At 39.6% G+C, this 16,755-nt stretch overlaps 1 protein-coding gene and 1 long non-coding RNA gene across 6 annotated transcripts in view; one reads left to right on the top strand and one right to left on the bottom strand.

Moving 5' to 3' along the window:
* The window catches only part of PPP1CB (protein phosphatase 1 catalytic subunit beta), a 39,619-nt gene extending 27,004 nt beyond the window's left edge, over positions 1–12,615 (bottom strand). The window contains exons 1-2 of one of the 5 annotated variants that reach the window (XM_035700998.2): positions 12,549–12,615; positions 12,034–12,173 (exon numbers count right to left, since the gene is read on the bottom strand). In XM_035700998.2, the coding sequence (XP_035556891.1) occupies positions 12,034–12,085 (52 nt within the window). In that variant the 5' untranslated portion in view covers positions 12,086–12,173; positions 12,549–12,615. Of the gene's footprint in view, positions 1–12,033; positions 12,507–12,548 lie in introns of those variants that run through there. The other 4 variants (XM_025454291.3, XM_025454290.3, XM_025454292.3 and 1 more) reach the window with 4 other exon arrangements.
* The window catches only part of LOC125752806 (uncharacterized), a 145,040-nt gene that overhangs the window by 18,625 nt on the left and 109,660 nt on the right, over positions 1–16,755 (top strand). The window lies entirely within an intron of this gene.

Here is a 16,755-nt window from a genome sequence, read left to right as displayed (position 1 = left end):
CTTGGCAGGCTTCGACGTTTGCCTCTCTGGCACTAAGGTGATGCTGGAATCTCTGCTTGGATTTTTAGCTTTCCAGCTTACCGTTTTCTTCTGGGTTTTCCTAGGATCTTGTCTTGCACATGTGTACCTTAGAAGTGAGTCAATGAGAAATGTGTGGGAAATAACAGAAAGGGAGACAGAACATAAAGACTCCTAACTCTGGGAAACGAACTAGGGGTGGTGGAAGGGGAGGAGGGCGGGGGGTGGGGGTGAATGGGTGACGGGCACTAAGGGGGGCACTTGACAGGATGAGCACTGGGTGTTATTCTGTATGTTGGTACTAAGGGGGGCACTTGACGGGATGAGCACTGGGTGTTATTCTGTATGTTGCTAAATTGAACACCAATAAAAAATAAATGTATTATAAAAAAAAAAGTGAGTCAATGACTTTAGGGGGACCTAATTCTGGGGTTAGAGTCTATGTGGTTCTCTCTTCTTTGGGATTCAAGTTTCAACTGTTTTAATCGCCTCAGACTTCCATCTTTCCTTTAGTCCAGTTAAGACTGCCACTTTTTGTTTGGGATCTATTATTCCTCTGTACCTCCAGGAAAAAAGCCAGTGATTGGTGAGCTTACTGGTGCTTCCCTTTTTACAGAGATCAAAACCCTCAAAAATTTTGTGTTGGTTGCTCAAGTAAATATAGAAAAGGACACAAAATATGATTATAATTAGCCATACATTATTCAGATAATTACATATAAAGAAATTTGAGGAATAATTTGCAAATGCCTAGATACTAATGGGTCATAACCCCCTATTTAACCAATTCTGACAGTATCAGTCACATAACTTTGGTGAAAGCACCAAAGTCTCCTACTCCTGATAGGTAATCTTTCTGCACAAACATGTCTACATCAGGAAAGGCGGAAAACATGGAGCTCTGAGGGTCAAATCTGGCCCAACTCCTGCTATTGTGAATTTTTATTTTTTAAAAAATTAGGGGGAAAAAAAGACACATAAAAATTATATAACTCTTCATACATAGTGTTCTTCTACCAGAACACAACTACTCTTGTTATTTATTTTCTTCCTCTCACCCCCATTAAATTATGTATTATCTATGGGTACTTTCATCATACAATAGCAGAGTACATTAGTTGCAACAGAGAGACACAGGGCACTCCCATCACTTCACACTGCTTCTCATGGTACTACAAATTGCAGAGATACCCTTATAACTCAACAGCATCTTGAGTGTCATGCTTGTTGCTGTACTGCAACAGTTCATTCTACTTTTATTACAGTGCATACTCATCATTTCAAAGCAGAAAAACAGAATGCAAATGTTATATTTTTAAAGCACAGTGCAGTGTGGATTATTATTCTGTTACTGAATCAGATGGCTAGGCATTGTAACATTACAGCTGTGCTCAAAAAATATGTATATATGTGTGTACACACAGGGGCGCATATATATTTACAGTACCAGACTAAGCACTCATCACAACATTCCCATCTCACCAGAATCAATAGAAAAATTTGAAAATTTTAAATGGAATTTCATCATAGAAGAATTTCTTCACAAAGATAAAATGAGACTGCAACCAAAGTTAAGTTTCTAACTGGCTTGTGTGTTAGCAAGAAACACCATTCACTAATGGTGAGTTAATGAAATCATGTTTGATTAGAAAAGCCAAAGAAGTATGTTCCAAGAAAATAAACTTGTTTAAGACTATTAACCTTCCTGTAAAAACTGTTCTTGAAGTGTTGAGGACAATGGGAACATCAATAATCAATCAAAAAACAAGACAAAATGATTTTGAGTGGTCTTCCTTGGCTCTTGGTGAGTTCACAAATATCACTGATACTTACTTAACTGTTGGCTTATTTGAGGAGCCAATATGAATTAATTGACCGAAGAGTTAATCTCTATGAACCATCGATGTGGAACTACAAACAAAAATATTTTCCAGAAGTTGAGAAAAACAAAACAAAAAATGATAGTGGCAAAAATACATATGGAGTGCAAAAAAATCTAGTTAGACAATTATACAAAGCTTGTGAAAATTTAACGTGTTTATACTGTATGGAGCAATTGCTCAGCAGAGAGGCATTTTATTTTTAAATTTTATTTATTTAAGGGGAGAGGGGCACAGGGAGAAAAAGAATCTTAAGCAGGCTCCTCATCCGGCTCAGGGCTTGGATCTCATGATCCTGAGATCATAACCTGAGGTGAAATCAAGGGTCAGATGCTTAACCAACTGAGCCACCTAGGAGACCCAACAGAAAGATATATTAATCTATCACATATTGTTGAGCCCCTGGTATCAATAGTGAACATCATTAGTGTTCATGAACTTAACCACTGCCCATTCCATGAGTATTAGAAATAAAAGCTAAATATCTCGAATTACACTACCACACAGTTTAACGGCCCAGTTGTGACAGTTTTATTGTGTTTTTTTGAGCTCAGAGCCAATACTGAAATTTTTATGAATGACAGCAATCATTATCACTATTATGGGGAGTTTTATAAATTAGATTTTGGGGCAAACCTGAGTTTCTTAATGATCCAATCTAAAATTCTAAGGCAAAAAAATACTTAAACACAAAACGTATACTGTGGTGTCATTTTGATAACTAATGCTGCTTGAATCACAAGCAAATGTCAAAGCTGCTTTATATACTCCCAGTGTTGCCAAAAGTTAAAGCAAGATCTTCATTTCCTCACAGATTTGCACTGGAGATATTTTCAAAGATCAAGCCACAATTCCAACAACATTCTTTAGATCTCAATGCTAGTACAAAATATATCAAAATCTACTTAACTGTGTAAGCTGAGTAGTTTCCACCTAGCCCTCTACCGGAATTGATTAGTGTGCAATGTGATGACACACTAAAAGGCAAATATCAAGAGAGGAGTAATAGAATTCTATAAACGCTTTCCAAATGCCTAAAATCATTAACTAAAATCATATGCTTGTGGACTGATATCAGTATTTGGCAGCACCTATCTGTGTTAAGATACCTTCCCAAGATGAAATACAGAAGACCTCATTATAGATCAGCTTTAAGAGGTTAACTCTTGCAACTGAGCTTCAATTAAACAATATGTTATCTTCTCCCCAAAGAAATCCCCTCTTCTCATGATTACACAATTGTATTCACTCATTATAGTTCAAATTTCATATTAACTTAAAAAAATTTTAAATGCAGGTTTGTCTTTTAAATTACAAACAGCATGTGAAATGCAGGTATTTTTGTGCATATGGTGTACATACTAATTTTGTTTCAATAACCACCTGTTTTCTCCAGCAAGTTTTTACTAGTAACTGCCTTCTCTAAAACAAAAGATGCCAAGAAAAAAGAAGCAACTCCACTATCATGTTTGCCCCGTGAAATCTTAGTAATCCTCATTAACCTTTAATATTTTAATTCACACTTACTCTACTCTATCCTACCCACCCCCAAACTCACTCAAAGTTATATATGAATCAATAGCAAAGTTAACTTAAATCCAGACTTCCTAAATTTCCTAATTTTTTTCTGTAGGATAAAATGGCAATTTTTCCATATTTAGCACATAAGTCTCCCTTTAAGCCACATAAAGTAATAAATAAATAAAAATCTTACAAGTGGCTAAAATGTGTAATTTTTGTTTTAAGTGAAACAATTAGGGAGCTGTCATACTTTCCATTTATCTTAAATCTGCTAATAGGAATAATTAATGTGGCCTTCAGGAGGTCTGTGTAATACCTCAAACCATAATAGTGTGTATTTATGTGAACATACATATTTTTCTGAGAAGGCCTATGGCTTTCATGAATTCTCAATGGGCCCTGTGAATAACCATAAGTCAAAAACTGATTCCAGATACACTAGTAAGCAATTAATGAGAAAACAGTAAGGAAGAAAAATAGCAGATACAAGTAAGACCCAGATGTTTCAGGAACAGAAGAAAAGTCCCCTAGTTCTGTGATTATCAAAGTGTGATCCCCTTCTCCACTATGTTGACATCTGCATGGTACAAAAGCAATAGTGGGCAAAACTGCTATCACCATAGCACAAACCAAATCAGTGGCACCAAGCTGTACTGGTAGTCACTGATGGCATTCACTGCCATGCACTTAAAGTGAAACACAAAAAAGTTAAGTGTCACTTAAGAATGCCCTCGAGTAGTAAAAATTATCAATTTTATTAGATTTCCATCGTTGAGTATATACCTTTTTAATATTTTGTGTAGTGAAGTGGAAAGTGTCCATTTCTGTATACCAAAGCACAATGGTTATCTTCAAGAACAGCACTCGTGTGACTGTTTTACCCACAAGCTCAACGAGGCACATTTTTCACAGAACATCTTTTTTACTGGAAAGCACAACTGACAAACTATAGTTATTTACAATTAGGTATTTAACAGATACTGTTGAAAATGAACAAAGTGAGTCTGTCATTTCATAGAAAACAACTGACAGCATTTGTGCTAATGATAAAACCCAAGCTTTCAAGTGAAAGTTAAAATTTTGGAAACCTTGTATCCAGCACACGAACTTGACAGCTTCTCCATACTTAAAAAAACTTCTGAAATCTTGTAGTACTAACAAGTATGATTTTTCTGAAATCTTACAGTATTAAAAAATACAATTTTTAAAAAAGATTTTATTTATTTATTCATGAGAGACACAGAGAGAAAGAGAGAGAGAGAGGGAGGGAAAGAAGGAGAGTCAGAGACACAGGCAGAGGGAGAAGCAGGCTCCAGGCAAGGAGCCTGATGTGGGACTCGATCCCCAGTCTCCAGGATCAGGCCCTGGGCTGAAGGTGGTGCTAAACCACTGAGCCACCCGGGCTGCCCAATATGATTTTTTTAAATATTGTGTAAGATGTGTTCAACATTTGAACATCCGCATAACTCAGTTTAACCAATATTTTCCAAATGGCCAATGCATGTTGCCAAGAATGTGTAAGATACATTTAAAGTGCAAGATCAATGCATTTTCTTGAAAAGTAACAAAAAAACTGATATTTCAGATTCCATATTACAACTAACGTTTATACTCCTTCATTTTCCAAATACCTATCTGTATGATTAACTTCTATAAAACCAGACATTACAGGGATTTACTTATCACATTTTTTGTTGCTTTAGAAAGCATTATTTATGCTAACATGTAATGGGTCATTATTATTTTTAAATGAACTAAAATTTTTTTAATTGTTTAATTTCTAACACAGTACCAGTAACACACATAAATAAAAGCTCTTATCCTCTATTCTTTTGAGGAATATAAAGTGGTCCCAAGACTCAAAAAGTTTGAAACCCACTGCTCCAGTGCCTAGCCAAAAGAAGGCATACAACAAATCTCCTTAAATTACCTTTCACCATGTTGTTCTGCCTAGAAATATCTGCCTCTCAACACCAACACTAGCATGTCAAACCAGATTACAAACTCTGGATGATGGAAATACGAAAGAAGTCTTTTACACATACATACACATATATGAGAAGAGTGGGAAAAAGAAAAGAGAAGAGTGGTTGTATGCGATTAATACAATGTGAGGAGGACACAATATGTTAGATCTTCACAAGGAATAGCCATCTCAAAAATTACTATGGGGAGTGAGAGCTCAGCAGCATAAAAAGTCCTCTATTACAGTTCAGATTTATATTAAATATTAATAGCAGCTAACATTTTCTGAGCTTTTATTATGTATTAAGAATTGTTCAAAGTGTTTTATCTCTTCAATCTTTACAGATGCATTATGAAGTATATATACTTAGTATCACCCCCAACATGCAGAAGAAATTGGGCCAGAGCTGAAATTAAAAACATGCGGAACCTGTACCTTAAACCAGTATAAACATCACCTCCCACTGTATCAATACTGATGAATCTTAAGTAAATACATTAACTGAGTAAACATCTGATTATCATTCAGGATTAATGTAACGCATAACTACGGAGTTTAGGCCTGATGTTCATAAAACACAGTCCTCCTTTCTGTCACTGTGTAATTTAGATCTGTCTCTCACTCAGAAGGCTGGGTATTTTCTCTGATTACTTTGGCTCAAATATCTGATAAATATTCAAATAACATAGATGAAACCTACAAATACCTATGAAGTTTCCTTTTCAATTTACTAACTGAAATAAAAAGTCATTATAGCCATAAAATATAACATTAAAGAAAGCTATATAATAGATGTCCTTAAACTTCTTTTTTTTTTTTTTTCCCTTAAACTTCTTTTATTATGAAAAGTAACTTTTGATTTCTCTCATCTTGAAATGGGAGGTAAAATTAGGGGAAAAGTCAAAGTAGTGTTAGATAAATACTCAGAGCAAGAAAATGCTTTGGTCAACCTGTAATGACTAGATGGGAATTTAGTAATATTCTGATGAATATTCTGGGGACAAAATTCCTTTACAGTGAAACAACCGTGTCAAAACCTCCAAATTACATAGTGTTGGCATATATCAGAACCCAAAGGCAATGCTCCAACTATTACTTAAAGACCTCTTGCCCTTGCACAGACACAGGTAAATCTGGGAAGGCAGAAAGAGTCCTGAGGCCAGGGATTTTGGGAAAGGAGATATATTTATCTGTCTGTCTATCTGATCTCATAAATCACTCTGCTACACATGTGAATAGAGGCAGAATAAAGGCCAACTGCCACTGTCCTTGTATTACTTTTTCTACTGCATTACAGATACCCACCTAGTGCAGGGACTGAATTCTCCATCACTAGGAAAAGACTGGCTACTGGTTATTTATACTTGCTTAACTTCAGAATGAGTTTCTGCATTTTTAGTCTTCCACCTCTAGCTGTAGAATAAAGACTAATTTCCATTAAAGCATTTTCAATTTTATTAACAGATGGAAAGTCCCTGTTGCATGGTGTATCTCAGAGAATGAGATGTAAAAAAAATTGCATTCCACCTACTAATAACCAAGACTTCAAAGGTAATCCAATTCAATCCTGGGGAAAAGTAGAGTTGTACAAGAGATGTGACCCTGATCACTTTCTCCTTCCTATATTCACTGATCCTCTATTTTTCCAGGAAAAGTAAGTCTTAAAATGGCTACTTAGAGCTGCTAGAAGGGAACGGATTGCTGCATAAGGGTATAAATTTGTATCCACTCAAAATTAAATCCTAGAAGATTCAATTGGGAATTCCCATCCTCCACCAGCAGCACTGCATTTACAAACCATTTCTTCTCTTAGCATCCCTATATCCCAAGTCTTCCAGAATAAGCTTTGTTTCAGAAGTACTTAATGATTTTAGTTATTGTTTCTAGAGATCTTGACATTCTTATTTACCTGTTAGAATTGAGAACACATGCCACACTAATGAATACTGTTAAACAGTAAGCATGGAAAATAAAAGAAAAAAAGCCTACTAGATACAATTTGCTATCTTCCCCATTAAACCTAAGTATTAATATAATCCTGTCTCTAGATTCAGATAGAAACAGATTTCTAAATCCCAATGAATTCTAATCTTGGATTTAAATATTTACCAGAAAATCTCTAGCTCCACATTCAAATAACAAAACAAAAACACTTATGGACTACTTCAAACTTTTCTCTCACTTACTGGAATGAATTAAGAGAAAAACAAACTTTATTTCTGAATCAGTTAAAAAAATATACCATACCTTTATATATCCTCTAGCTTCTCATTCAGGAAGAAGTTAGGAAAGTATCCCTCAGATGATCATCCCTATTCCTCAACCTGCTTTTTCCTAACAAATCTGGTTTTGAATCTATACACACTTTCCCTGCGGAAGCTGAGGTCGAAGCCGAGGTCACCAGGAGCACCTAGACTACTAAGCACTTCCTTCAAACTGCTTAACCTTTAGACTTTTGGGTCATAATTAAACAACTGAAATTGGGGTGGGGGGGAGAGGCTTTAAACAGTCTGGCAGTTTCTCAAAAGGTTAAACATATAGACTCACCATATGACACGACTGAGTTCCTAGCTGTATACCCAAGAGAAGTAAGTGCCCACACAAAAGCTTGTACATGAATGTTTATAGTGGTATTATTCGTAATATCCAAAAGGGGAAACTACCCTAATATTCTCAAGCGATGAATAAATAAAATGGGGTATATTCATACAATGGAATATTATTCATTCACAAAAGGAATGAAATACTGAGACATGACACAATATGCATAAATTTTTGAAACATCAAAAAAAGCCAATCACCAAAGACCACATATTATATGTTTTTATTTATATGAAATGTCTGTAACAGGCAGAATCCATAGAGACAGAAAGAATAGTGGTTACCTAGTGCTGGGAGAGGGATGAAAGGAAAAAGAGTGACGGCTAATGGGAACAGGGTTGTGTTTTGAGGGTGGGTGGTGGTGGTAAGAATGTCCGAAAATTGATTGTGGTGATGGCTGTACAACTGTGAATATACTAAAAACCATTGAATTATACACTTCAAATAGGTAAATTACACAGTATGTGAATTATATCTCAATAAGGCTTTTATTTAAAAAGAGAGCTTTAATGTGTTTTTATTAATCTACTTCATTTTCTCAAATCCGTTCTTTTTTAATCTTCAAAAGGACATATAAGAAAACTTCCTATAGGCTTAGTCTGTCTTAGCCTAACTGAATCTTTAGAGTACATAATCCACAAGAAAGGAAATGATCACAGAAGGTTCACAAATTTCAGGCATATATATACACATATAATATACACAATAAAATATGACATATATAATAAGCATGTATTCATTATCAACAGGTACAACCCAGTTTTTAAACACCTGGATCAAGTCTAGTTGGGAACAGAGCTAATGGGAAGCAATTTTTCACCCTATCCTCTTCACAAACACATCAATCTACTCATTTCACTTTACCTCCTCCCAAAATAAAGCAACATTTATAATTTGAATAAAGTTTGCAAGGGGATTATGCTATACTCCCACTGCCATTCTAACTCCTTTTGGAACTAATGATCAAAGTAAAAAGCCTTCGCTGGGTTTTCCAGGACATCCACAGAAACTAGATTTAATTTAAACAGTCAAGAGCACTATTATAAGCTACAAGAATGTGGTAACAGGGTCACCACAGGGGACAGCATGGTAGGTGTCTTTGGCTTTTAGTTCTAAGTAAAACTTAACCCAATATACTGGAGGGATATGCACTATTCACACAAAAAATTAGTATATGGCTTTGTATTAAATAAATTTTTAAATGTTCTAAAAGCGCTTTGAAAATATTATCAGTCATATGCCCACTCCAAAAAAGAAAAAACACAAAATAACTCATAAAATGTAGTTACTAAAAGCTGATTGGTAATTTGATATAATAAAGAAAAAATTGAGAACATGTTTTGGAATTATGATCAACATTTTAAAATGGGACGAAGTCCTAATTTCTCCCCCTAATGTGGACATTCTGACCAAATTTTAACTTATATGTTCATTTAATACTTAAAAAAAACCTAACTATAGTTATTCTGCTAGGCAGCTTTACAAAGTACCATCATTTGAATCTGAGTTAAATTTAACGAGCAAGTAATTATTACTGAAAACCAAGGCAGACAAAAACATTTTCTTTCGCTTAAATACTAAAAATAATTACTTTTTAGAAAATCCAAAACAAACAAACAAACAAAAAAAGAAAGAAAATCCAAGTCTGTCTGGATGTCTCTGCACAGGTCTAGATTTTGGAAAGGGAAAAGAGAAGGAAGCTGCAGAACCTAAGAATCCCAAGAAGGTACTGTCAAACTAAATATATTTCCGGGATTAAGAAGCAAGTAATGAGGGGATCCCTGGGTGGCTCAGCAGTATAGCGCCTGCCTTAGGCCCAGGGTGTGATCCTGGAGACACGGGATCGAATCGCTGCATGGAGCCTGCTTCTCCCTCCGCCTGTGTCTCTGTCTCTCATGAATAAATAAATAAAATCTTAAAAAAAAAAAAATGAAACTCTACTGATGGGAGGGTGTTGAATATATTAACTGAGAGGAGGGTGGAAAAGCCCAGAAATCACTTTAGACTGGGATCTCTTTTGGATAAAGAGCCTGTATTTTCTCTTTGGATTCCTGGTGACTAACCTAAAGCAAGTCAATAAATTCTTGTTAACTTAAAAGAGGAAAAATGTCTAGACTAGATTTCTCTCCAAAAAAAAAAAAAAAAAAAAAGGCGGGGGGAGGGTAAGGTGGGAGAGAAAGAAAGATGGTCCAAAGCCAGAACCGAACATTTAATTTGAATTCACAAAACTAATGGAATCACTCAGCCTTTTTCCTTCCATATCTTTCTTCCAATAAACTTGAACAAGCTTCTATTGAAGCTACTGATTATCTTTAAAAAAAAAAAAAGTGCATCTGACTTAAAAGGTTCAAGCTTAAACACTTAAAAACACATAAACCTACTGTTCTATGCCTATAAAGTATACAAATACGTAAGTGTATGAAAAGTAGAAATGAAGAAGCTGAGATACAAACATCAGGTTTTAAAAACAGTTAAATTTACAAACCAACTCTAAAATGGATAAAAAAAAAAAACTAGTGAGCCTGGGCTTCCCCAAAAAGTTAATGAGACATTAAAATGTCCTAAGTTCCCTCTTAGAACAATGCACAATTACAAACTACAATTCTTTTTTTCCAAAGTTAAGTATCTCATATACCCAGCAAGATAGTTCACATCTGTTAAAAAGTCCACCAAGTCTTAAGCAGTGAACGCTGACTACAGGCACCAGGGGGCCTCCCAGGAATAACTTGGTAGTAAAGGAAAAGGTAAGTAAGCGTTCCTGGTAAAACTTTACTCTTAAAAGACTGCTGGAAAGCTTTCACATCTGGAGCAAATAAACCGTAGTTTGTTACACAACGGGCACACACACAACGGATGAGATACCGACTGGGAAAGGGAACTAGCCCGCCCCCTCCCCGACCGTCCCCCAAAATACAAACTTCTTTGATGGTTTTCCAAACCTAAGTATGCACTGCGCTTCACCGTAGTAAACAGTTACCTTCAGGTGATCTGAAAGCAAGAAGTCAGCCAGTGCCGTATGCACTCCGACGTTTCCAACAGAGAAGACTAAATTTTTTTAAAAAGCCTGTAGCTTGTTTTCTACACACTTACAAAGCGACTAGCGGTGATGTAAATTTTAGGGGTAAAGGGATTCACAAACAGAAGACTTGCGATTAACTCTGAATATCATCCTGGCCTCTCCCATCTCTTTCTTCCCTTTCCCTCAATCCTCCATCCATAGAACTCTTCAATAAAAACAGAAGCACCCGGAAACTTCAAAGACTTGCCAATACCTTTTAAACACAGGAGAGGCGTCACCTCAGACCTTTCCTAAGTTTGTGCAGAATTTAAATCCTGCTCAAACCTGTTCGTGAATTCTCAGACCCGAAAGCCAATCCCGTCAGCAAACGCGTCTACCTATTTCTTTCCTGGGTGCACCTTCAGCTCGATCAGAGACTTCTATTTCACTATGTCAAAAAAAAAAAATTTTTTTTTAAATAAAAATAAATAAATAAGAGGTTCTCCACTCCCGCTAATGTTATCCTCTCTTTAATCAGAGTTCGTCCCGTAGGTAGCATCGTGTTAAAAGCGCCGAGGAGATCCAACAATGGTCTCAACGAGAAGGTTCTCATAAAATTCACTCCCCGGAACAAGAATCAGAGGCAGCCAAGGGCAATGCACAAAGAGAACAGAGAAGAAATACACGTTCCACGGGCACACAATGCACAGAAGCCCGCATCCCCGCGCCCTCGCACCCTCCTCGGGAAGGGAAGGGTCACCCGGCGCCCCTGGCTCGCCCCCCCCCCCCGCGGCCGGCGCGAGGCCGTGACGGTGCCCGAGGGCCGGCGGGGGCACCGCCCGCGGAGACGGCCCCTCTCGCACCGCCTCCCCCCGACCGTGTTCCCGGAGGCCGCTCCCCCCTCAGCCCCCGGCCCAGCAGCCTCCCGGCCCCCCTCTGCGGCCGCCGCGGGGCGGGAACCGGGGGCCCCTACGGGCTTGGGCGGCGGAGGGGACACGAGCGCTGAAGGGGGCGCCCCCTCCCCGCGGCCGGCCGGGCCCCGCACTCACCCTCCAGCAGTCGGGTGATGAGACTGTCCACGTTCAGCTCCCCGTCCGCCATCTTGTCGGCACCAGACGCTCCTTCCCGGCCGCGGGAACAAGGGCTTCACGGCGGCGGAGGCTGCGGCGACGGCTCGGCGCTCCCTCACCTACAAGTCACGCGGCGTTTCGACCCCGGCTCCAACTCCCCCTTTTCCCCCGGGCCCTCCCCCCCACCCCCTCCCCGCCAACTAGTGGAGCGCGCGTACCCTCGGAGGCACACAAGGTAAATAAATAAATAAACAAGTGGGGCCCCACGAACCGGGCCGCGTCAGACCCAGCCGCCACCTCCTCCTCCTCGGCACCGCCCAACTCCGCAAAGCTCACCAGCGCCGCCGACGGCCCCACCCGCAGCGCCACTCACTGCGCACCGCCCTTCCCCGCCACCGCGCCACGCAGCCCTCCGCGCAGGCGCACGGCGCACGCCTCCGCGGCCTCCCCCCGCCGCCCCCCCCCCCCCAGCCCAGGCCTTCGCGCAATCGCACTGGACTCGGTTCTCCCGCCGCCGCCGCCGCCGCCGCCGCCGCGCAGGTGCGTCGCGCTCCCTCGCCGCGGCCGCTGCGCCGAATCGCCGCGGCCACTGCGCAGGCGCCCCGAGGCTGGCGGGGTTCGCTGCGGCCCGGGAAGCTCCCTTTCCGCGGAGCGCGCGGGGGCAGCGCTGACCTTCCCGCTTCCCGGCTGCTCGGGCCGGGGCGCCCCGCACGCAGCGTTGTTGGGCCCTTCCCGCCTCGCTTTTCTCTTCTTGGCTTCCTTCCCTAGTGTTGCAAGCAAGTCACGTTTCCGTTCACCGGAAAACGTGGACCACACTACCCGTGGTGGAATCCCAAGTTTGCGCGTTTGGGGAGCCAGAAGGGGTTATACTATGCTGGAAAAGTTTGACATTGCAAATAAGGGCTATCGTACCCTATCGTTCCACAAGGCTAGTTGCCCAAGTGTCCCTGGATGAAATATGTGTTAAAGTGGGCCCTGGAACGGTCAGCAATAATATTTTACGTGGGAACCGCTCCCTACCTTCTGTACTCTGTTCCACACATCTTATATTTCTGTCCACTTTGTGCATACTATTTTTTTTTTATGATTTTATTTATTTGAGAGACGGGGGGGGGGGGCGGGAAGCAGAGGGAGAGGGAGAAGCAGATTCCCTGCTGAGCAGGGAGCCTGATATGGGGCTTCCCATCCTCCCAGATCATGACCTAAGCTGAAGGCAGGTGCTTCCGGTGACTGTGCCACCCAGGTGCCTCGTGCATACTATTTTTTCCCCAATGCTTTCCTTGTTCATACCTCCATTATATTGCTTAATCATCCTGCCTTGCAATTGTTTATGCATTTATCTCCTGCAATCGACTGTAAGCTTCTGCAAGGTAGACCCACCAATTATCTAGCATATAGAAGAGAGGGGCAAAGAAACATGGAAGTTCAGAAAGGTTGGTTGCCCAGGTGTTCTTTCTAACACATAATTCTGCCTCTAGAGAGGTAGAGGAAGAGTAGCCGTGCAAAGGATCCAGGCAAGCCAGAGTTTTTGGCCTGTTCTAAGAGGGTGGTCAGATCAGAGGTCTTTACTCATTCCTAAGGCGTTTGTCCAGAAACTCAAGACAGAATACTATCCCAAGCTCAAGCCAGTGCTTTTTCTTCTCACGTATCATTAATTCTAGCTAACATCGGGATTCCTGTATGTGCTCTGGCACTATTTTACATCTTCTACGTTATCTTATTTAATCTTTAAACTAGTCCTATGAGGTAGGTACTATTATCTCTGCTTTACAGATGGGATTAATTGAGGTACAGAATGATTAGATAGGTAGCCCCAAATTACACAAGTAACTGACAGATCTGGGATTCAAAGCTAGTCATCTAATGCCAGAGTTCGCATTCTTAACAATTGTGATATACTCCCTTTCAGTATATGTAAACTGAGATGCTTAAATATGCATGTACCATCTCACAAACTTGGAAAGTAGAAACCATAGGTTTTTTGTTGTTGTTGTTTGGTTGGTTTTTTTTTTTTTTTTTTTTTTTGAGGGGCAAGGAGGAAGCATTGTCCAATCAAGTGCTTTATAATGGCCCAGTTGACTTATTAGGGCTAAAACTTCCTAATGCCTTTTTCCCCCCTAACTTTTTCTTCATTTTGGGATTTTGCTTGTACGTAGAACAAGTGACAAGCTATAATGGTGATCCATTATAGAGTAGTTTTCACAGACTCTTATTTCCAGTTTGTCTCGGGGCTTTTAGGGGTAAAGAAATGGCTCATCACGCTCTTGTTCTATTAAAGAACACTTTTATATCAAAAGAAGGGATTTAAGATAGCTTATGAAAATACATGCAGTAGGATAAATTAAAAATAAGTACAGAGAAAAATAGAACAAAAGAAAACAAAGTGGGAAAGATAAAATAAAGCCACTAGTTTTGTATGCAAAGTGCATGGCATAAGGAACCCTTGGCTTGCTAGGGATAGGCCACAAATATGATTCTAAACTCTTTAGCAACCAGGGAAAAGATCAGTTGCAGTGGAGTAAATATACTAGATGAGTTGGAACTGGAATTTGAATACACCAGCTGTGGAGTTGGATCCCACTTTCGTAGATCTCTTCCATGAACCTCTTAAAGAGTAACAGGATGCTGGGAACAGTTAAATAAGTGACTGCTTATCTTCCATTTTTTTATGGGGCCCGTGAATCCTATGAAAAAAAAACCAAAACAACTTTGAGCCTTGTCCACGATTAGGGTTTAAATACATGCAAACATTTAATGAACAAGGGACGCCCAGAGGAAAATCTATTACACAAGGAGAAAGTAAGCATCTTGAGGGAAATCACCACAAGTGGTTCAGAGAGAAGCTAGTCTCAGCAGAGTTGTGGGAGTCAGAAGGGATTGAAGAGTGGTCCTGAGTACTGCACAGACATCCCCTTCTCCAGGTTTTCTAGTGCTTTGGAATCCTGAGAAAAAAAGGGCAATTATAAAAATGAAAGAGCTATATCATTAGAGGCCCAGCCAACTTTTCTACAGGATCTCTTTCCAAAAGAATTATATAAGAATTCAGATTCAGAATTCCTCAGATTTTGAAGTTTAACTGGTTCATATACTATATATTACTTAACACCCCAGCAGCTTCTGGGGCATCTCACTATAATCTGAAACACTATTTTTTTAAAGAAAATCATATGAATATTCACATCATGTAAGATAAGACTATATTATGTCTTATATCAGTACAAGTCAGATTTGCCATTAAAGCAGCTCCCTTTTCTTCCAGAATATAATGTAGTCATTGAAGGATACAAAGACAAAATATAAAAATCAGCTATAATTTCACCAACTATGGAACTTTCCTGTCTTATACCTGAATATAATCCTATTTAATAAAATTGGAAAAATAAAATAAAATAGGGATAATATCTCCTTTCCATTTTATCCTACTTTGTTAAGTGAGTTTTGGTGCCACATTTATGTGAAACTCAGTTTTCAAAGTTTATTTGGATTTTAAAATGTGGATAAGAGGGTCTCCTGGGTGGCTTGGTCAGTTAAACATCTGACTCTTGATTTCAGTTCAGGTCATGATCTCAAGGTCGTGGGATGGAGCCCCACATAGGACTCCATGCCCAGTGGAGAGTCTGCTTGAGATTCTTTCTCTTTTCCTGCCTCTCCCCATCCCCATTCATGTGCACACATGTGTGCTCTCTCTTTCAAATAAATAAATCTTTAAACAATGTAGGTAAGGTATTGAGGACAGAAGAAGAGGTAAGAGTTGGAGATCTGCAGGCTGGAAAAGACAATGTTACAGGCAGTAGCAACAGAGGCAGTTGGAGCCACCATGAGGTTCAAGGGTAGGTGGGTACCAAGAAGAGAGAAACGCCACTTGGCAGCTATTGACACTAAGGAGACTCTTGACCTGAATGTGAGCAGTGTCCTATTGGCAGAGTGGAGATCATCAGTTAGGGAAGCCAGCAGCTTGGAAGCAGAGACATGAGAAGGCTGCCAGTGGTGTAATAGACATTGGTTGGACCAGGCACTGTGGTTGGCAGCAGCCCTGTAGAGCACCCATACCTGGAAACCAGAAGACTTTAGAGCAGCGGACTGACAGGTAGTGGTTCTGATTGCATATAGGAAATTGCCTCTTTGTCTTTATGAATATGTGGCAAGAGTCAGGAAAGGGATTACCATGGTAAGGCCCTGTTCCTTGTTAGACTAGTGTTGTTAATCTCAGACCAAAGGGCAAACTGTTAAGTGGGACTCCCAGCCCAGTGGGACTTTAGATAGTGGTATGCTGGAACCAGCTTACTCTGACTCATGGGAGTCCATTGTTAATCTTTCAGGAATTCTGCAAGCCAGCTGTTAAACAGGGCCATTATTTAAAAATTATATAGACTTACAAATAAATTACTAGAAACAAAGGCAATGGTTATTCAAAACTCATCATATCCTATTTAGTTTGCTACGTTTTACTGTACTGTATAGCCTAGAGATTGTTTATATCTGTTGTATCTGTATGGGGGAAATACTATATGATACTGTATCTCTTTTCCAACTCCATGTTCAGTGATGTCATATTGGCCATGGGAGGAATATTTACATTAAGGAAATTAGCAAATGCTGTAAATCTAAAACTATTTCTGCTACATAGCTTGTTGTTAAACATTTACCAGTAAAAAAAAAAAAAAAAAAAAAAAAAAAAAACATTTACCAGTATACCACTGG

This window comes from Canis lupus, chromosome 17 (genome assembly GCF_003254725.2).
Source record: "Canis lupus dingo isolate Sandy chromosome 17, ASM325472v2, whole genome shotgun sequence".
In the NCBI taxonomy this organism is placed as follows: Eukaryota; Metazoa; Chordata; class Mammalia; order Carnivora; family Canidae; genus Canis; species Canis lupus.
The sequence above is the reverse complement of the archived record's forward strand: the minus strand, read 5'-3'. Positions and strand labels throughout refer to the sequence as shown.